This window comes from Rissa tridactyla, chromosome 22, assembly GCF_028500815.1.
Source record: "Rissa tridactyla isolate bRisTri1 chromosome 22, bRisTri1.patW.cur.20221130, whole genome shotgun sequence".
Taxonomy (NCBI): Eukaryota; Metazoa; Chordata; class Aves; order Charadriiformes; family Laridae; genus Rissa; species Rissa tridactyla.
The window spans coordinates 4,382,880-4,403,581 of NC_071487.1; the positions used below are offsets into that span (position 1 = coordinate 4,382,880).

The 20,702-nt window shown below is 57.4% G+C and overlaps 1 protein-coding gene across 4 annotated transcripts in view; it reads right to left on the minus strand.

The window, feature by feature from the left end:
* ADAMTS10 (ADAM metallopeptidase with thrombospondin type 1 motif 10) overlaps positions 1-20,702 on the minus strand; it is a 79,521-nt gene that overhangs the window by 9,135 nt on the left and 49,684 nt on the right. For all 4 annotated transcript variants that reach the window (XM_054181767.1, XM_054181769.1, XM_054181770.1 and 1 more), the window contains 8 exons: positions 18,390-18,433; positions 17,088-17,193; positions 16,779-16,925; positions 14,902-15,043; positions 10,960-11,067; positions 7,647-7,792; positions 6,446-6,509; positions 5,475-5,577 (listed from right to left, as the gene is read on the minus strand). In XM_054181767.1, the coding sequence (XP_054037742.1) occupies positions 5,475-5,577; positions 6,446-6,509; positions 7,647-7,792; positions 10,960-11,067; positions 14,902-15,043; positions 16,779-16,925; positions 17,088-17,193; positions 18,390-18,433 (860 nt within the window). The remainder of the gene's footprint in view (positions 1-5,474; positions 5,578-6,445; positions 6,510-7,646; positions 7,793-10,959; positions 11,068-14,901; positions 15,044-16,778; positions 16,926-17,087; positions 17,194-18,389; positions 18,434-20,702) is intronic.

A 20,702-nucleotide genomic window follows, 5' to 3' on the forward strand; every position in this document is an offset into this window, starting at 1 on the left:
GCCCTGCACACACCAGCCTGGGAGAGGGGCTTGTGCTGGCCCTTCCTGAGAAGTATCTGGGATTGAGCCAGTGCCCGCTGGCTCGGGAGCATCCCTCCTGCCGCTGGTGTCCTCCGTCGGCCGCGCGGGACCCTCCGTCCCTGCCCGTGTGCGGCTCCCTCAGGCCGCGCTCTCTCCTGCCGTCGCTGGAGTGCAGGGCAGACTGCGCAATGAAGCAGAGCTGAGGAACAGCCAGAAACTTGGGCTTTCATTTCAGGGCTCTCAGATGGGTTTGCCGAGCTACTCCCATGCATTCCCTATTCCCTTCCTCGTCTCCAGCTACAAGGGAAAGAGAGACCCGCTGCAGACACCTTGCTGCAGCTCCCCGGTGCCAGCTAACCCCTGCCACAGCCTGTTTCCACCTCACTCCCAGCTCTGGCTCCGTTTTAGTAGCTCCCAATCGGCCTCAGAATCCTCCTTTTCTATCGTAACTCCTCACCGCTGCTGCCCCGTGCCCAGGCTGGCGCCCAGCCTCCTCCGGCAGCAAACAGCCCCGAGCGTCCTCGTCACGGCCTCGAAAGAGGAGCCCGTGGGGAAAACTGGAATGAAAAGCATAACAAGCAGGAGAAAGAAAAAAGAAAGAAAGAAAAGAGGGAAAATAAAAAGATTGGGGATTGGCAGCAGGAAGGCAGATTTTTTCCTTTGCCTTAAGTGCCCTGACTTTGTTACAGGGCTGCAAAAATGGTGCAAGTGCATGGACTCAGCTCATCGCAGAGCTGGGGGTGGTCGGGGGGGGGTTTCCTCATTGCCCTCCCCTTGCTGCAGCCCAGGAGGATTCATGCATGCGCACACGCGTGCACGTCCGCTTAAATCCTTCCCGATTTAACCTCTTTTCGAAGCGAGATCAGCAGAGAGGGAGGAAAGCACATGGAAGAGAGCAAGCCCTCCGTGCTGGGCCAGTTGCCCGGGTTCCAGCCCATCACTGGTGAAGATCCATCGCTGCTGATGCAGGTCCTGCATCCTGGTGGCTCCGAGCATCTCCAAGGCGCAGAGGGAGCCTGGGGAGCAGCTGCTGAGCAAGGGAAACTCAGCGCCCATCACCTTCCTGCCTGCATGAGCTGAGAGCGGGTGCTGGACCTGGGGGACTACGCACGGAGCTGGGACTTGGGGCTCCCGTGGTCATGCTGCCACCCAGCTGCTGCTCCACGTGGGATGAATCCCTGCTGGATCTCTTCATCTAGCTGCTTGGGAAGGGCTGGGGGATTTCTGCCATTAAAAAAAAAAAAAAGTCTTCCGGAAGAGAAATGGGGAGCGAGAGGAGGAAGGAGGAAGGGGGAGAGAGAGGGATGACCCTGCGTTGGTATCTGCATCCTGACTGTGCTGCTCCAGCGAGCCGGCTGGGCCACCTGAGCTCAGGGCCAGGCCCCAACACACCCTCCCTGGTGACAATTTCCAGGCTGGATCTGCCCTTGGCAGCCAGGTTGTGCTCCCACCCGTCAGAGGAAAGGGGGGCTGGTATCGCTGCCCAGCGCCTGCCAGGAATTGGACTTTCCTTGGCCCTCAGCCGGCCAAGAGGCACTTGGGTGGGCATCACCTTGTCCTTGTTAAGCTGGTTCCTTAAAAAGGCACGATTCTAAAGCCCTAGACCAGTGACAACTGTGTGTCCCCACGACAGCAACGCTGACCACTGCAGCATGGCCAGGGTGAGGTTTGGACCCCGAAAAGATCCTTTGAAACAGCACGACATGCCTTGCCATCCCTCAAGATGGGAATTAAGGACCATATTTTTACCAGCAACCAGGATCCAGCCCATCGTGTCCCGGCATGTGAAGTCTGGTGGGAGCTGGGTTTTTTGGGGTGGGAGCCTCAGGCCTGGCAGCGCTCTGCACCCTCCCGGGCTGGCTCACTGCTGCCCAGCGACACCCACAGCTGCAGGGCACGAGCCGGATCCTCAGCGCAAGCCTCACGGGGCGTTTGGCAGTGGAGGGGCAGGAGAGGCTCTGCAGTGCCCCTTCTCACCTGCGCAAGGGGGTCCCAACCACCGTGGGAGAAGAACCCACTCCCAGAATGACTGGGACCCCCTCTGCCTGCGCACTGCCTGGGGAATGTCACTAATTGCCTGGGAAACAATCAGCAGATAAGACCATACAAACCCAAAAAGCACAGGGGTGCTGGTCTCCAGCCCCCCGAGAGGTGAACCCCCGTGGCCATGTATTGGGCCCGCAGAGAGCCACCCACTTTGGGCTGAGTAGTCCAAGGCCAGCAACAGCCAGGTCTGCTGCGGGTACTCCTTTTAGTATTTAACATAGCTATTTCACAGAATCACAGAAAGGTTTGGGTTGGAAGGGACCTTAAAGGTGATCTAGTTCCAACCCCCCTGCCCTGGGCAGGGACACCTCCCACCAGCCCAGGTTGCTCCAAGCCCCATCCAACCTGGCCTTGAACCCCTCCAGGGATGGGGCAGCCACAGCTTCTCTGGGCAACCTGGGCCAGGGGCTCACCACCCTCACACCAAACAATTTCTTCCTCAGATCTCATCTCAATCTCCCCTCTTCCAGTTTCAAACCGTTCCCCCTCGTCCTGTCATTACATTCCCTGCTCCAGAGTCCCTCCCCAGCTTTCCTGGAGCCCCTTTAGGGACTGGAAGGGGCTGGAAGGTCTCCCCGGAGCCTTCTCTTCTCCAGGCTGAACCCCCCCAGCTCTCTCAGCCTGTCCTCCCAGCAGAGGGGCTCCAGCCCTCCCAGCATCTCCGGGGCCTCCTCTGGCCCCGCTCCAACAGCTCCATGTCCTTGCTGTGCTGAGGGCCCCAGAGCTGGATGCAGTGCTCCAGGTGAGGTCTCACCAGAGCAGAGGAGAGGGGCAGAATCACCTCTCTCGACCTGCTGGCCGCGCTTCTTTTGATAGAATAAAACATTTTCAGGTGGTTACGCAGTGCCTCAGAGGATGTTTTGTTCCTCCTGCCTGCCGTGTCCCATAGAGGACTTAAAGCGCATTACAACTTATGATGAACAATCTCCTGTTTTCTGCAAGCCCCTGCTCCTCCCCATCCCTCCCCCAGCCCCGTGAGCTGCTCCGCTCTCCCTCGGCTCCTGCATCCGCCAAGAGCAAAAGGAATAACTAAGCGAAAAAAGCAAAATAAACAAACAATTAAAGCCGCATTCCATGAGGTATCTGCTGACTGTTGAGCTCCGAAAGGCTGAGCTCAGCGCTTCTCGCCGGGGCTGTGTCTTTCGATCCTGGGGTCTGGGCTCCAGGACTGTTATAAATCACCGCCAGGAAAACACGTTGTACCGGCCCCGCGCAAAACCCGACCTCAACTGGCCAGTGACCCGGCGGCTGGAGGCAGGCTTTCAGTGGGTGGCTCCCTCCCTTCCCAAATTCCCCGTGGGATCGGTGCCATCCCCCATCCAAGCCACGGGGGTACTCCTTGTCTTCAGGGTGGGGGTGCTCCCTGCCTGGGGTATTTCCCCGAAACGCCGTGGGGCCGGCGTCTGAGGGGCAAGGGGCACAGACAACACCGCACCTTTCGGCGAGGGGGCGGCTGAAGGGTGCAGCGCCGAAGGCAGCGGCTGAGCCGAGCCGGGGAAGGGGCTCAGCAGAGGGCCAGGGTGGCAAATGGCTTCCAGGGTGGGGACACGGGCCCAAAAGCAACCCGAAGAGGAGATTTGCCACCAGCTGGAGGGCAGACCGCCCCGGGGACGAGGCCACCAACAAGGATGGATCCTGCGGGGCCGCTTGTGCCAGCGGGGAGGGAGGGACTGACACTCCCCACCCCAGAGCTCTCTGGGCACCACTAGAAGAGCCCAGGAGGGAGCGAGGGAGACAACGGCCAGTCCTCATTGCCTCCCCGACGCTGGGGTGGAGGGGGCCTGTTAGCACAGGGGCTGCGGGGGGTGGGGGGGAAACACGGGTCCTGAGAGCAAAACACCTGCAGGGAGAGGGGACCGTTCCCCAGCGGTCTGATCTACAACACGGAGAAGCAAGTGGAGGTGCAAGGGATGCTCCCCACCTCTCCCACGGACCTACCTCTGACACCCAAACGACACCAAGCACCACAAAAGCCCACAGGCAAGTGACAAGGCGAGTACCTGCGCTGCTGAAGTCATAGTCATAGAACCACAGAAGGGTTTGGGTTGGAAGGGACCTTCAAAGCCCATCTAGTCCAACCCCCTGCCCTGAGCAGGGACACCTCCCACCAGACCAGGCTGCTCCAAGCTCCGTCCAACCCGGTCTTGAACACCTCCAGAGACGGGGCCTCAACAACTTCTCCGGGCAATTCTCAACAGTGTCTCTGGACACTGAATAAACAAAACATAACTAAACAACACGGCTCTTCGTGACCATTACCCACAGCCAACCCGGAGAGCTGAGACAGGGAGCTGCCATATCCCTTCAAGACACGATTGTGCCAACTGTCACAGCGTCTTGGGAAGGGGACAGGTTTCATCACCTTATTTTATGGAAGAGGAAGCTGAAACAGTGAGGAAGGGTTGGTTTTTTTTTTTTTTTTGAAAGCCAAAGCAAATATCATTTCAGGGCCAGATTACATTCGAGGGGCGATGTTCAACCAGCCAACCGTGCCCTGGACTCAAAGCACTGGGCCATGCCTCGGGAGGAGAGAGGTCCGAGCGAGGGCAGATCCAGCCTGCGGGGCTGCCTTCCACCTTGGCATTCTTTGGGGTCTTTGTGTGACTTACTGCTTTGCAATTTTATTACTTTTTTATTGATCCATCCCCTGCAGCCTCAGCACATCTGCTCCAGCTGCAGCAGCCCCGCTGGGAGGTGTGCTTGTTTACACAGCTGCGAAGGATTTCCCCAGTCAAGTTCATTAACTACATGAAGGAGACGCGCTGTTCTTTCTCATTATTAAGAGATTTCTGCCACAGAGGCCTCCTCCCGCCCCCTCTCCTCGCTAGACACTTCTGCAGGACACAGGAGGACTGACCTTGGGAAGAGGGAAGCGCTGCTCTTTGGAGGATCCACCACTTCCCATCCCTTCCGCCCGTGCAGGAGCTGGAAGTTTTACCTGCCGGCGCAGGGGGGGCTGCCCTCTTTTCACCCCATCAGGCCCCAGACACTAACGCCTCCCTTCTCTTGTCCGTCTTCCTCTTTGCTCCCTCAGCAGTTAAGGAAACAGATTTGAGAGAAGAAACTAAACAGCTCTTGCGCTGCTGGAATTGTTTCTGGCGGAGCAAAGAAGTTAAAGGGCAATTGCACAGGGGGAAGTGACCCAGGACAGGGGACGCGGCAGGACGGTTGTGGTCCAGCGCCGGGGGCAACCACCTGGAGGGATGCACGTTGTGTGAGGAGGAGGCAGCACACCCCAGGAACACAGAGTGGGTAGCCTGCGGGACCTGGGCTAGCAGACGTGGTGACTAACTGCCCACCAGACCACCTGGACCACGAGACTTGGCCCTGCAGAGAGCAAAGCCCTGCACAGTCCTGCTCCGGTTCTGCCTGAGTCAAGGGACGCTCAGCCCAGCCCCAGCACTCACCTCCACGGTATGTCTTCCAGGTGTAGTACTTCCCTCGGAAGGGGACGTTATCGAATTCGGCACACTGCAGCTCTCGGAAGTCCTGGGAGCCCGGCGGGCAGTCCTGTGGCCACACAGCCAGCGATCAGCGCGTGGGAGGGAGCAGCCTGCCTTATCTGCTAGGAGGGCAGGAGCTGCTGCAGGGCTCCCAGCTGTGACTAACACCAGCCCTTCGAGGAGACGGACACCAGCCCTGACAACTGCACACTGCTACAACACGGCAGGAGCACCCTTCCTGCAAAGCTGGACACTATCTGAAGACTAACGGCACGAGCCCTTGGGCCCAAGCTGGTCCGTCTGCAGATGCAACACTTCCTCCTGCAAGCAATCCTTTAAAAGCGAGCTGCAAAGCCCAGGGGAAGTAATGGGGAGCCATCTATTTTCCTCACTGCCAGCCCGTGGATGTTAAAGCTACCAGTTCCCAGGTCCAAAGCTTCACTGAGCTTCCCTGCAGCATAGTTATTTCTCTGCTCCCCTTGGGATTTAACCCTCAGCCCTGGGAAGCAGGGGGCTACACTGCATTTTGTGAGCCGCTCTCACCTGACCAGGCTTGCGCTCGCAGCGCGCGAGAGGCAATCGCTGTCATGTCAGTGCTGGAAGCCTCTGATCTCTCCTCCTTTGCCTTGTTATCTTTTCCGGCCCCTTCTTGATGCCGAAGCCCCGCAGGTACGTACCGCCCACCCGCCCGCTGAGCCAGCGCCCAGCCGATCCAGGCGTGCATCGTCCTGCTGGGCTTTCCCCATTGCGGGATTGCTGCCGGCACAGGGCCGCTCGCCCCCACCCAGCCGCCTCCTCCCATGGGTCCCATGGCTCCGCATCCATGCGGAGAGGGCTCATCCCCACCTCCCTGCTGCGGCACCATGCTGCCTGCCCCACCGGCAAAGCCCTGCTAGCCCACAGTGGCTCCTCTCCCCGAGCCTGGCAATACTCACGTCGGTGTTGCAGGACCGGTACCGCTTCCGCTCTCCCAGGCAGTACTTCCCTCCGATCGTGGGGCTGCCAAACCAGGAATGAGATGGGGGAACCAGCTTAGGGCAGCGAGCCGCGTTTGTGGCAGGCAGCCCTCCCAAATTTCCCAACCCTGCTCCACTGCAAGGACGGATCCTGCCGGAGGGGCTACCGAAGTGCAGTCCCCCAGCAGACCTCGCACGCTCGGCTGCAAGCGCGCAGTGGAGTTGCACAAGTGGCTTTGGGTCTGTGGCTGCAAACCCGACACCAAAGCAGGAGCGCCGAGCTGCTGTCAAAGCAGGACACGGGATTTGCGTGCAGGAGCCAAGACCCTCCCGGGATGTGAGCATGGAGCTGCACAGGCACCTGGCTGCTGCCTTCCCCATCGACCCCAACAGCGATGCCGTCCAGCCAGGACAAGGCAGGGCCATGCCGACATGGCCACACACGTCAGGACAAGGCAGGGACATGCTGACATGGCCACATGCATGTCAGGACAAGGCAGGGCCACGCCAACATGGCCACACGCATGTCAGGACAAGGCAGGGACACGCTGACATGGCCATGTGCATGTCAGGACAAGGCAGGGCCACGCTGACATGGCCACACACGTCAGGACGAGGCAGGGACATGCTGACATGGCCACATGCATGTCAGGACAAGGCAGGGCCACGCTGACATGGCCACGCGCATGTCAGGACAAGGCAGGGCCACGCTGACATGGCCATGTGCATGTCAGGACAAGGCAGGGACATGCCGACATGGCCACACACGTCAGAACAAGGCAGGGACACGCTGACATGATCACACACGTCAGGACAAGGCAGGGACATGCTGACATGGCCACGCGCATGTCAGGACAAGGCAAGGACATGCCGACATGGCCATACACATGTCAGGACAAGGCAGGGACACGCTGACATGGCCACACACGTCAGGACAAGGCAGGGCCATGCCGACACAGCCACACACGTCAGGACAAGGCAGGGCCACGCTGACATGGCCACGCGCATGTCAGGACAAGGCAAGGACATGCCGACATGGCCACACACATGTCAGGACAAGGCAGGGCCACGCTGACATGGCCACGTGCATGTCAGGACAAGGCAGGGCCATGCCGACATGGCCACACACGTCAGGACAAGGCAGGGCCACGCTGACATGGCCACGTGCATGTACACCTACCGCGGGCTGTCGCAATGGCGAATGGATGACGATACGCCTCCGCCGCACGTCCTGCTGCACTCTCCCCAGGAGGACCAGGCTCCCCAGGCACCATCCACACCCTCCGGGCGGGTGCCGAAAGGCACACACTCCCTCTTGTAGCACCACTGCGGAAAGACAGAGCTTTAAACACCCCGAGCACACGGCCTCCTCCTCCCAGAGCGCTCCCCAGCCTCCATGGGACACGGCAGCCAGTTCAGGGCTGGGATCTGGTTTGATCCTGCGAAATCTGAACTCGGGGCCGTGCTGCCCCCGGAGCTAAGTCCTCCCTTGCAGAAGGCATTCACCTCTCCTCCAAGTCACACCGTCACCGTTTGCGCACGCTGCGTGCTCGGGGTTCGCAGGGATGCTGGGACCAGTGCTCGCACTCCGAACCCCCGGAGCACTGTCCTGTGGGGCAAGCAGCCACGGGCAAGCAGGTAGGCATCCCCAGTTCTCCTCTAAAGGGGTCCCGGGCATCTGGGTCAATCAGGGTGACACACGTTGCCACCGGGGACATGTAAGCGCACACACCTCACTGCCTATAAAAGCGCGTGGCAGCGAGTCCCAGGCGGGGCTTGGACCGGAGCTGCTGCTGCTGGGCAGCAGGGCCAGGACCCCTGGGGGACACGGACACCTCCACCGCCAAGTGCTCCCTCCCAGGATGGAGTGAGTTTTGCACGTGTACTGGGAGCTCAGGTTGTGGTTAATGCATTAAAATGACCCAATCTGCAAAGGGTCCAGGTTAAAATAGAAGTTTTGATTGTAATAAGCACATTGTTCTGCCAAGGACCCTGAAAGAATCCGCCTGTCCCCGTCCTATCGGGTGACAGATGCTCACTGAAACTTGCCTATGAAATATTTCCCTTGGACCTGGAAAGCGTCCTGCACCCCCTGGAGTCGACAGTGATGCAAGGAGCGGGACACTGCCAGACCCGCTGCCGTTCTCTGGGCACGGAGCCGGACGCCATGCCTCGGGGGCTGAGATAATCCCAGGAAGGAAGAAACCGCTGCGCGCGCCTTCCAGGGGCTGATAACCCACCCTGGAGCTGCTGGCACGGCCTCTCCCGGCTCCTTTCGAGCCAGGCTCTCCATGGGCAGCACAGCCAGCAGGGAAAAATGGCCTGCAAGGACACTCGGCAAGTGACCTCCTTGTGCACACCAGCGCCTTTCCAAAGGCAGGCAGAGGAGATACTCTGCAGGCACAGCCTTTCTGGTGTCCCTGTTGATGCTCCAGACTGGAGGTACTGGGGCTGCTGCTCTTGCAGGCAGGGTCCAGGAGCCCGACCAGCCCCTGCAACTCCCCCCATACACTCAGGGCTCCTGAGAGCGTCGGTGACGGGCTCTGCCCTTGCCTTCTGGCTGCCGGGAGCAGACCCTGGCTCGCTCTCCTGCACGGGCTGTGAGACCTCGTATGAGCTGGGGGCATGGGGCGAGGGAGGATGCATAATGAAAGGCATCCTCACAGGGCGCGCTGACCATAACCTGCGTAACAAGGGCTTGATTGCTGGAAATTAAATGGGGAAAAAAAAAAAAAAAGAGAGAAAAGAAACACAAAAAGGCAGGGAAGGAGCCAGCAAGACGGTGAATCCGCTGTCTGAGCAGCCGGGCTGCTGGGGACATCCCAAAGGCAGCAGAAACTACGACCAGATCCAGGCCTGAAGTCACCCACAGTGGGTTCTTGGGTGACAGGTGAAGCCACAAAAACCACAGGGGATCAGTTAAAAAAAAAAAAATTAAAAAAAATGGAGAATTTGGGAGGAGGAAACAACCAAACAACCAGAAGTCTGGGATGTGGCCATAGCCGCCATCCAACAGAGCTTGGCTCCATCTTCCACCCCCACTGCTGCCCCAGTCGGGTGGCAGAGCACAGAAACTCACCCTATCTCTCCTTTAATCTTGCATACCTTAAATAGTTTCTACGCCCTGATGCTTCCCTCTGCTCTCCCAGCTGGAAAGGGAGAAGCCAGGGCAGACCTCAGAGAGCTGCTCCGGCCAAGGGCTGAGGTCTGAGGACTCAACCGGCCACCGAGCGCTGGGGCCACCAGCCAGGAGCTCCAGCTGGTGAAGGCACGTCTTCTTTCACCCAAGGATATCACTTCTGAAGCACGCATTAATAGAAAAGGACAAACAGAAGCACAGGAAGGTAACTGGGGGTTCAAACTGAGTCAGTATCTCCACTGGGAATAGCTCCCACGAGGCCTGGGGGCGGCGACTGCTGGTCACTTCACTTCTCTTAGGGCTCTTGAAGAACCCCGGTTAAAAAACAACTAGTAAGCGGGGGAAAAAAAGAGATAGTTAAAAGTGGGAAAAGCTGGGTAAAAAAAGACGACTAGTAGAAAAAACATTGCCAATGTACACGGTGAATGTCCAGCAGCAGGGATGTTCCGCCCCACGAGCTGTCTCCCCCTCTTCCGTCTAATTTCCAGCAGAACCAAGATGACTGTGAAAAACGACGCATTTGTCAAAGCCATCCTCTTTCCTGCGCATCAGCTTCTCCAGCTTCTTAAGGATTTGAAATTAGTCTTGAATTCCTTGGGAATTGTTTTCCCTTGAGTGGAAAAATACATGCCCATTTAATGGAGAATGTCTCCCATCCCTGATTCTACGTTGTCCCAATTATTATTCCGTTTGCAAAGGCACTTTGTTTTGACAGTGCTACGCACTTGCTTTATATTGGCACAAATGGGCGTAGGAGGTGCAGGGAACAAAGTGATCTGAACGACCAAGCCAAAATTCACTTTCAAAATACAGGGTCACTACAAATTCTACCCTCCTCTCTCAGCCGAATCCGAAAAATGAAGGTTTCATCACATCCAGCCTTGTGAGGCCGTTTTTCACAAGGTCCTCTGAAAGCATGTTACAAACCCATCGTCCCTCCTGGGGAAACCGGGGCAAACCCCCCCACTTTTCTCAGGGCAGCCAGGAGACCTCAGCAGACCTGAGAAAAAGATGTCCCTCTAAAGCATACGGCATCGCTCGAGGTCACCTTCCCGTGTCTCCTAGGTGGGACCAAGCAGCTTGCTGGAGCAGGGACTTCATATTCTGCCTTTCCAGCAGTGTGCCGGGGGGATTATGGGCCCCTGGGATCCTTGGCACATCCCAGCCTCCCTCCGTGCCGATGCGGAGGGGGGCGGGGGGTGGCTCCAGGCTCAGGGAGGCAGGGGAGGACAGGCTGGTGGGTGCTCTTAAATCAACTCTGCGCTCACCAACACAAACAATAATGCCCGTTATCGCTGGAAGAGGGATTCAACCACTCACTGTCAACTCGCTATGGTGCCCTGGGCTTCCTTACCCCCTTTTCAATGGTGTTGGTTTGGCATATGGTCCCCTCGGCAGCAGGGATGCTGTTGGTTATGCAGCGGTTGCTTTTACTCAGACACCATAACTCACTGCAGACTTCCTGGAAAGAGAGAGATTTTGGGGGGAGAGAGGGAGAGGGAGGAAGAAAGAGACAAAGAAACGAAGCCGAGATTAGGATTTGCTTGTGCTCGGGGCTGCGAGGCTGGGGCAGCAGCACACCGGTGCGCTTCAGAAGCACCAGCTGGGCTGGGACACAGGGACAGGAGTGTTTTCAGCATGGTGGGGGGAAAACGAGATCAAATCTTGCGAGGTGTTGCAAGCTGCAGTCACCCCAAGGCCACCGACAGCTCACCCCCTTCTCTGGACTAAGCCTAAGGATTTCTCCAGGGGCTGGGGTTCTCTGGATTTGCAGGTTCCACGGCACTCGGGTGCCAGAGCTGTCTCCCCAGCCAGCCCACGCGGCCAAGCCTGGGCTTTGTGCCATAGAGGACACATCTCCTCGGACATCCCAGTGTGTCCCAGCTGAGCTCCACCTGACCCCTCTCCCCAGGGCTGAGGGATGTTCTCTTTTTTTGGGTCTGTGCAGGGGAGGCCGAGCACAAGGGCCCATTCCTAGCACCTGCCATGAGCACATCCCGATGCCACGTGGGTCCAGATCTGCCACGCGGATCCGGATCTGCCTCTGCGGGAAGCTGGGACTCCCCGGGAGCATCAAGACGGCACGTCTGTTGTCTCCTGCTACAGCAATGCACTGCAGGTCACAGCGTGACCACCTTGTGTACTGGCAATCTCCAGCCAGCCTCACAGTCCCAAAGGGAAGACTCCTCTGGAAGTCGTTTTCAGAATAATCAAAATAATGCCAGAGACTGAACTAGTCCTTAAGCAGCTCTAGACGGGGGCAGTTCTCTCTGTCTCTGCTGGGTGCAGTTGTGTCCACTGCGTGATACTGGGCTGAGGACTCGGACCTCTTTCCAGGAGGTTTCCCTGAGCCGCAGATCCTGAGCTTCAGCCCATCCTGACCTCTCAGAGTGCCAGCAAACGAAAAGCTTTCCTTGGATGTTCCAGAACCCACCTGAAAGCTAGGCCCATGACAAATTCAGCAAATTTATCACAGATGCTAAATCAGAAACTCCAGGCCCCTTGAACCTGCTCTGCCACTAAATCAGCCAGGCTGGACTCCCACACCTGCAAACTCCAAAGCAACACCTAAAATCCAGAGCTGAATTTCCTGCCAGCTCACCCTCCTGCTCCTGTTCCTACCGAAACACGCCTTTGGAAATCTTGCTGCTTTCCAGAGAGCAGCTTGCCGTGACTCAGGTTATACTTGAAAGTATTAAACAGGTTCACGTTGTCAATGAAGGAAACTGTCTCGAGAGGCGAGAGCTGATCCCGGAACAGCCGCAGCTGCTGCTAACGCGCTCCCAGCACACGCCGGTGCCGCTGTCGGTGCACACCAACGCCGCAGCACGGGCTGAGGGACCCGGCGCGTTCGGTGCCGGCACAGCGACCGCCTGCCCTCCTGCCTGCACCTACGGCAGCGTGACCTACACGACGGCTTCCCCCAGTCAGGCAGCAGCCTGTTCATCACGCCTCCAGGCTTGGATCAGCCTTCCAGGATTCCTCCGCCCCGCCAAGGGCTGTGCTCGAAACAGCAACCGATAGCCCCGCAGGATGATCTGACTCAACGACTGGGAATCCTCTGCGCTGGTACCAAGAGGGGCAAAAAGATGAGCTCGAGATTTCTCTGCTTCCCTCCTGTTCCCGGGGTCGTGAGAGCGGAGTGCCTCAGGGCGAGCGGGCAAAGGGAAATACTGCCGAGGACCGCAGCTCTGAGACGCAAAGGGATTTTGGTTCCCAACTCCTTCACCAAAGCCCAGCTGTGGCTGGCTTTTACCAGTGAAAGGAGAAAGTCTCTCCCATCCTCAAAAAGGTGTTTCTCCCATCCTCAAAAAGGCATTTCTCCCATCCTCAAAAAGGCATCTCCCCCTCCACGCTGCTCCTGCAGAGCCAGCGTGACTATCGGGAAGCAGGGGCTCCTGTAAAGTCCCTTCTCTCTGTGTCACCAAGGGAGAGGACTTCCCAGCTTCAACCAGTGACATCTGTTCGCTCTGTCCTCATTACACCTATTAATCATCCACTCTGTGGCGGCATGGAGGAAGGGATCCTGCCGTGTTTGCGCCATCGCCCTGGAGTCTGTTTATACGGGGCACAGGATGGGTGGACTTACGCATCTACCCAGATTTATCCGCACACACTCGAGCCCTGACGCCCTTTGGGTTTCTCCCAAGTAACGCGCAAGACAGGCTGGGCTAGGAGGGTCATCGCAAGGACATCTTGTGCTTTTGTGATCCCTGTATATATACAGGAAGCGTCTGCCCGAGTTAAAAATTAGCTGGGAAACAGGCATGTAAACGTGGAAAGTTTCCATTCCGCTGCCTCTGGCTCAGCTGAGGAGGGGCACAGACGGCAGCCGGTAGCACCTGATGTCAGATATCACAACCACGTTATTCAGACCTGGACTTCTGCTGCTGCTGCTCTGGGCACCTCGCATGACTGCATCTGCCCCGTGTCCAGCGGGCTCTGGGTCCCTGGGCTGTGTTGGAAGACAGCACTGGACCAGGGAGAGCCAAACTTTGTCCTTGGTTCACCAAGATGAGCTGCTGAGACCACCAGGAGGGGGTTTAGTGTTTAACCATCCCAAATAGATGAACACTCAGAGTGATAATACTGAAAGGGGGGGTGTCAGGAGGATGGGACCAGGCTCTTTTCAGTGGTGCCCGGGGACAGGACAAGGGGTAACGGGCACAAACTTGCCCATGGGAAGTTCCACCTCAAGACGAGGAGGAACTTCTTTGCTGTGAGGGTGTCAGAGCCCTGGCACAGGCTGCCCAGAGAGGTGGGGGAGTCTCCATCTCTGGAGACATCCCAACCCCGCCTGGACGCGTTCCTGTGCCACCTGCTGTGGGTGACCCTGCTGTGGCCGGGGGTTGGAGGAGATGATCTCCATAGGTCCCTTCCAGCCCTATGATTCTACAATTCTGTGATTCTATGATAAACTGGTTCACTTCGGGTCACTTCAATGGCAGCCTTGGGCTTGTATTTACATGGCTGCAAAAGAAACTAAACACTGATCTGACACATTTCCTCCTTCACAGCTTTCCAGGGCCTGGCTGAGGTGGGTACACGTACATAGGTGTCCACCAGACAACGCAGCTGCCCGTGTACCTCACTGCTGGCTCCTCTGTTTTCTCTAGAGGAAAGCAGACTCCTTAAAGGAGTTCAATCAGCCCTTCAGTGCAGACGCTTCCCCCTCGCCACTCTGCTCAGCTGGTTGGCAACGTCCAGTACGTTAAGAACAGCAAAACGTCAGGCTGAGATCCAGGAAGACTCTTTTCTCCTGAAACAACCCTTCCTTTCAGTGGTTTCCTGGATTCAAAGATCAGGGGATGGAAGGAGGTGGGCAGCTGTCCTTCGGACGCACCTACAGCACATCAACCCACCTCACCTGGAAGAAAGACGTTCCTCCTCCCAAGCAGCATAAGGATTTCTAGTAAGGATTATGAAAAATACGTCTGAGGACAAAGCCCCGCTGAGAGGGAAGTCTGGATGAGGGGACTGCAGCGTGGCTTTCAGCTGCAACCCCTGGGGACCGGCAGCAGCCAAAGTATCAGGCAGAGGCAAAAGATCTCTTCCCATGGGACTAATCTGACCGAAACTGAGCTGGGGTCAACCGTTGTGGATGGGAAACAGCCTCCTCTGTTCTCTCACAGGGAAGGAAGGCAAAAAGCTCACAGGGAACATGCCAGTGCCCTTTGTTGGAAGCAGGACAGCAAAGCGATGTGGGCAGCAGAGGAACGGCCCCACGGCCCTTTGCCCTTGTAGCCCCCGTCCTCCACCCCCTGGGAACCGATAGTAAAGCAGGAAGGCTCTCTACCCCGTATTTACACTGGCGAGATTTAACTCCGTACTGGAAACGGCACTGCTCGTCTGCATCGTAGGCCTGTCCCGGAGCCACCGTTGGGTAGATAAAGTCTTGCTTGGGAGGAGCGTTGTTCAGGCATAATCCCATCCCGGAGCTGGAAACGAGAGATGAGAATCAGAGCTCAGAAAGGTTTGTAGCAGAGCGTCGCCGTGGAGGACCAGCAGCAGGATCTCCCGGCTCCGCACCGGGCTGAGCTCTCACATGTTTGGCTGCTGGGGGGAATAACTCTATCGGCCCCCTCTGGGCAAACCCACTGCTGAGAATGTGCTCTGAAATCTGCGCCCTCAGGGCTGGGAAGCACACGCTGGTCCCTAGGTAACGCTAGAAGTTTTCCTCTGAGGGTTTTGCAGGCCGTCGCCAGCCCCTGGCTGTCCCGCCGGGCTCGGGGGCCAGCAGTGCAGGCAGGCGCGTGCCCAGGACCCCGGCGTGAGCGGCGGGTCGGCGGAGGGGCTGCCCTCCCACCCCAGGGCTGCAGAGCCCCAGCTGAGAGCAACCGGAGGTGCCGAGCGCGGAGAGCCCCTGCTCTCCAAGCCCGTCCTTCTGCATGCCAGAGCTTTGCAGGAGCGTCCAAATTTTGCAAGAAACACGCCTTTCCCTCCCCCTTCCTAGCCGCTCTCTCAGCTCTCCCTAAATCACGGCCCCTGTCACCACTCCCCCGGCCCTGATTCCCGGGGTCCTGCCATCCCCATCCCGGCGGAGGCTCCCAGGGCTGTGCTCGGGCGGGGGCGGCCAGCATGAACTGTGGAGAGGACCAACATGAATTTCCCGTCCTCTGCCAGCCCCGATGAGACCTGGGGGTTACCTGAGGACAAGGCAGCCTCTGCCGCCGCCACGCTTTCCCGGTGCTGCCCGTGCCACGTGCCTTGCTGCGCTGCACGTCCAGGGGTCAAGAGAGAAAGGGCCAAACGTGAGCCGCCAGATGTGGGATTTGGTGATGAGCCACGTGGTTTGGCCAAGCTTTGCAGGATGGTAGGGCAGGCGGCAGCTCCTTGGGGAGCCTTGCCTTCACTGCTCTTGCAGCGTTACAACAGCAGTGTCACCAGTAGAGGTCTGGCATTCAAACTCCCCGGGGACTTCCCTTCAACAGTGACCCAACACTTGCTCTTTCCAATTGTGACTCAAGTCCTGCTCAGTCCTTCCATTGGGTAGTGCCCGTATCCCACCAAAAAACCTCTACCAAAAATTGATCCTGACTCCTTGTTTTGTGATAGAAATCCTGGAGGCTGCCTAAACCCTGGACGAGAAGCTCTTTCATGCTGCAGAGACATGACTCAGGGAAAGTGTCAATATCAAAACCCTGGAATTTAGGAGCCTAAATCAGTTCTCCTGAATCCTAAAGGTGCTTTGGAAAAAAAACAAAAAACTTTTCTCCTATGTTGCTTGTTCACACCTGAAAACTCTCCTCCTCCGTGTCTGGAGAAGCTGCCTGCACCATGCAGACCCAGCCCTGTCTCCAGATCCTCCTTCTGCACCACACCAACCCTCCTCTGCAATTCCTGGTGGAACTTGAGAAACATCCAAATGCCTCTTGATTTATTCGTGAAGTTTCTGGAAGCGGGGAACCTAAGTAAAGGTTGCCCACCGCAAGGTAAATGGGATTAGTATCTTCAGCAGGCAAGCAAACCACGGCAAAGTCAAAAGGAAGGAAGGAAAGCACGTCCCTCTCGGGCCAGGATGAGGTGCTGGGAGACAAGAGAGAAGGTGCATGGGCTGTGTGCTTTGGGGGCTTTTCTTTGGCTTTACCCACTCTTCACAAATGACTGTGAGAGGTTGGAGGCGTGTACTGGCTGCGAGGTAAAAGGAAGGGCAAGGTGAGATGGATTCCTTACTCCAGGAAGCTGGTGATGTAATCCCTGCTGCAGGTGGACCATACAAACGGGTTGGTCTTCATGGTGATGTGAGCAGCCATGAGCTTGGCTGTTTCTTGCCCGCGGGAGCCACAGCTGTTGCCGACCCCATCATGATTCATGCCAAACCTGGAAAGCATCACCAAGACAATAGATGATCAGCCGCTGCATTTTTGACACACCTGGACCGTCCATAAGAAGGATTTTTCAGCTCCTGTTGGTAGGAACAAACCAACAGGGGCCCTTCCCTGCGACGGCCACTCCCAGGGACTCTCTTGGCACAGCACTCACGTGTGGCCGATCTCGTGGGCAATGGTGAAGGCTGTGGCCAGGCCAATGTCCTCGTTGATGCTGCAGCTTCGTTCTCGTTCGCACATCCCGCCGACGGGCGCCAGGCCTAGGGAAGCCAGAGAGAGCTGTCACATAGGGTCAGCACGAAGCCTCTGCAGGGGACAGGGGTGGTATCTGGGGACTAACTGACGTGCTTCACACTCACTAACCCTGAGCGCAGACTGCCGACAATAACAAGTTCCTTCCCACCGGTTGCACTGGGCTTTGGGATGGACCCATGGCTCTTAGGGGCTGTGGGCACACGGTCACTCAGCTCTGTCAACTAAATTAACAATGACAGGCTCGGAAATACTAAGAATGGATCAAAATCCTCTGAATTTCATATCCAAACCCCAGACCGTGTGCAGAAGGGGAGCGGCCTTCATCACAACACTGGTGGGGGAACCTGAGATCAGCTGCACCAGCACTTGGGCATCCGAACTCGGTCAGGGCAGCCTGGACAACTGAGTAAGCCAGGATCCAACCTGACCAGCCCCACCTGGTTCTGGCTGACACCCACCATGATCAGGAATCCAGCCTGACTCCACCTGGAGGGGTGGATCATGCAGAAATCTCCCCAGAATCGCGGCAGCAGATTCCCCCAACCCTCTGCCCGTACACTGTCCCACCACCACAGGCCGTGCCGGAGAAGGAAGAGTCACGGCACCTCCAACCTCAACCTTCCTCCCAGGCACCTCGTCTGCAGCCGCATCAGGTCAGAGATCCACCAACTTTTCCTTTTTAACTGCGGTGATTCAGAGCAGTAATCCCTCCCTGACTGCTTAGTCTAGACCAGGGCAAGACAAATTAGGAGCTACAGCCAGAGCGAGCTGCAGGGTCTGTCTGCGTCTAGCAGTTTAAATAAAGAACTCCCTTTATAGTCATCACAAAAAAGTCTTATTTCTCTCCGCTAAGCCAGAAATACTCCACTAGGCTATGGAGCAGCCCGAGATGCGAGCGGTTCTTAATCATCAGGCTGGACCTGACCCAGGGATATAACGGAGAGACGTTCCAGAGCCCATCCGTCCTCCGGGTTTGCTGCTTTTAGTGTTTACAGAAGTAAGGAGGCTACACAGTCGAGCGGGCTGGAAACCACCGGCCCGTTCCCGGCTCCGCTGCCGGCGCTCACGGTAGCGTTGGGCGAGCGCTTCCCCTCACCCTGCTCACAAGGAAAGGGGATGGCACGGCCCGCCCTCGCCACGCTCCCCAGGACGCGTGCGCTGGTGAGAAGCGCTGCCGAAGGGGCAGCAAAATCCGACCTACCCAGGGTGCCGCATGGCTTATTCTTGTAGATGCAAATGTCGTACCTGCGGAGAAGAGAAGGCGGCGTTAAGGACACACACAATTTCGGTGGCTCCGAAATAGCGCATCTCCATTTCACTGATGCGTTCACATCCAAACCACTTTGAAACAGCCCATGGCTCAGGAAACGCTTCGGGAATGGCAAGTGCCGAGGGTAACAGGTAAGACGCCTCTGATCCATATTTTACAAGGCTCACTTTCCCCAGGCTGAGACTCACTGCGGATTTTTAAGGATTGCGCCTGTCCCTTAACTGTGGGGCAGCGCTGAGCGGGGTCAGAGCTTTGGTTTTGATGCAAGGTGGCAAATCAGCGGGCAAAATGCTATCTTTGGGTTTGGGTGGGCGGTCCAGCTCTGCTCAGGAGCACCCGGTGCACTCCCGGGAACCGGCCGCTTCTTTCCCGAGAGACACGGGGCTCCGGGATCTGCCCCAGCAGCGCAGGGTGGAAGAGGACAGGGCCAGCCTCCTGTCTGCAAACTCAGGTCCCTTACAGCAAATCCTATCAATCAAATATGTAATCCCGAATTTAAAAAAAAAAAATAAATAAAATAAGAAAAACATTGCAGTTTGAAAACACGTTCCATTTCGAAACCCACTGTGGTTTCATTAAAATGCTGAAGTGATTTTTTTATTTTATTTTTTTTGCAGTTTAGTTCTTTACTGAGAATTTTCCAAACAAATCCAATATGGGTTGATTCGAGATGACTCTTCCCTCTGTTCCTGGCCTCGACTTCCAGCCATTGCATCAAGGAATCGACTGTTTGCACATCGTTAGCCGTGTACAAGGAAAAGCTAAACAAGGACAGCAAAGTGAAATCTCCTCCCAACTGAAATGCTGCACCCTCGCAATGGGACGGGGCAGCAGCTCCCAGAGAGACCCGTTTGGGCCAGAGAGTGAATATCACAATTTAATTGCGGAGATGAACCCCACACCCTCCCTGCGTCTCTTCAAATACCTTCTACGGGAGGTGAGACTCCCCAGACATTTTGGTCTTTGCAAAACCCGGGCTGCAAGGGGCAAGGCTCACGCTGAAACCCACGCGGGGCAGGCAGGCGGGGGGACCGGCGGCAGCCGGGCCGGGACACCCCCGAGCCGGGTTGGGGTGTTGCTCCTTAGCCCCGAGGTGCATTTCAACCCGGGTGCGAGCTGGACTCGGAGCACCGAGGATGCTGACCACGGTATGGATTTAGGGGGCACCCGCACGGCGAGCAGGACCATCCGACACCGCTCCCCCCGGCGGCCCCATGGGGACGAGAGTGGGGAGGAAACAAGCTGACAGCACGCGAGGGGTTAAGCGTAACGTGTTCCTGGTGATCGCTCCTGTCCCTTTGGCCCCTGGCGCTCTCTGGAAGTGTCCAAACCTCTCACTCCTGGCAGGAAACCAAGCGAGTGAAAAACATTTGTTGCTTTGTTTTGAGCGAATACCGTTAAAGCCTTCGGAGGCTCTGGTTTGACACGTCCCTGCAAGAGAAAAAAGCCCGCAGCTCAGCAAGATGTTATCGGGAGACGGGGAATTTATTAGAGACGGGGCCGGATGCGCTGGTGCTGTCCAAGCCTGGCGCGGACGGGCCCGGCGAGTCGCTTCGGGTTAGCTCAAACATCTGGTGGGAGGCCGAAGAATTCGGAGCCGGCGTTTGCATCCCACACGTGGGGTGGGAAGGAAAGAAAAGCAGACGCTGCAGCCTTGGGAGGGTGAAAAGCTGGGGCCGAGGGGCCTTTCGCTCGCTCCTCCCCTCCCGCTTGCGGGCTCTCATCTCTCTCCCAGGCTCCCCAGGAGGGATGCAGCAGGCAGCGCTGAGGAGCTCCCCGGGAGGGATGTGCCAGGCTGCGCACAGCTCCCGCCGCCGCCAGCAACTGGAGCAGGAGAGCGGCGCCCGGCGCCAACGAAACCGGCTCCCGCTTGGAGGCTCCCCTCTCCAGCGCTTTCATTTTATGACTTTCTTCCACTCCGCAAGAGGGGGGTGGGGAAAAAAGGCACAAACAAATCTTGGCTTTGCCTTTGGCTTCTCCCCAGGCTGCTGCCCCTCTGCCCGAGCAGGGTTTATGCAGACACTGGAGAGTGCGGCCGGCAGCTCCACCGAGAGCTGCCTCTCAGAACCCTTCGTCCTCTCCGACCTCCCAGCTCTCCCTTTGGCATCTTCTGTCCTCCCAGCCGCCTCTCTGTTCCTTCCACTGTCCCCATCGTCCTCTCTGCATCTTCTTTCCTTCCGACCATCCATCCATCCTTCCAGTGATGCCTCCCATGGCCTCTGCTGCTCCAGCTCAAGCACCATC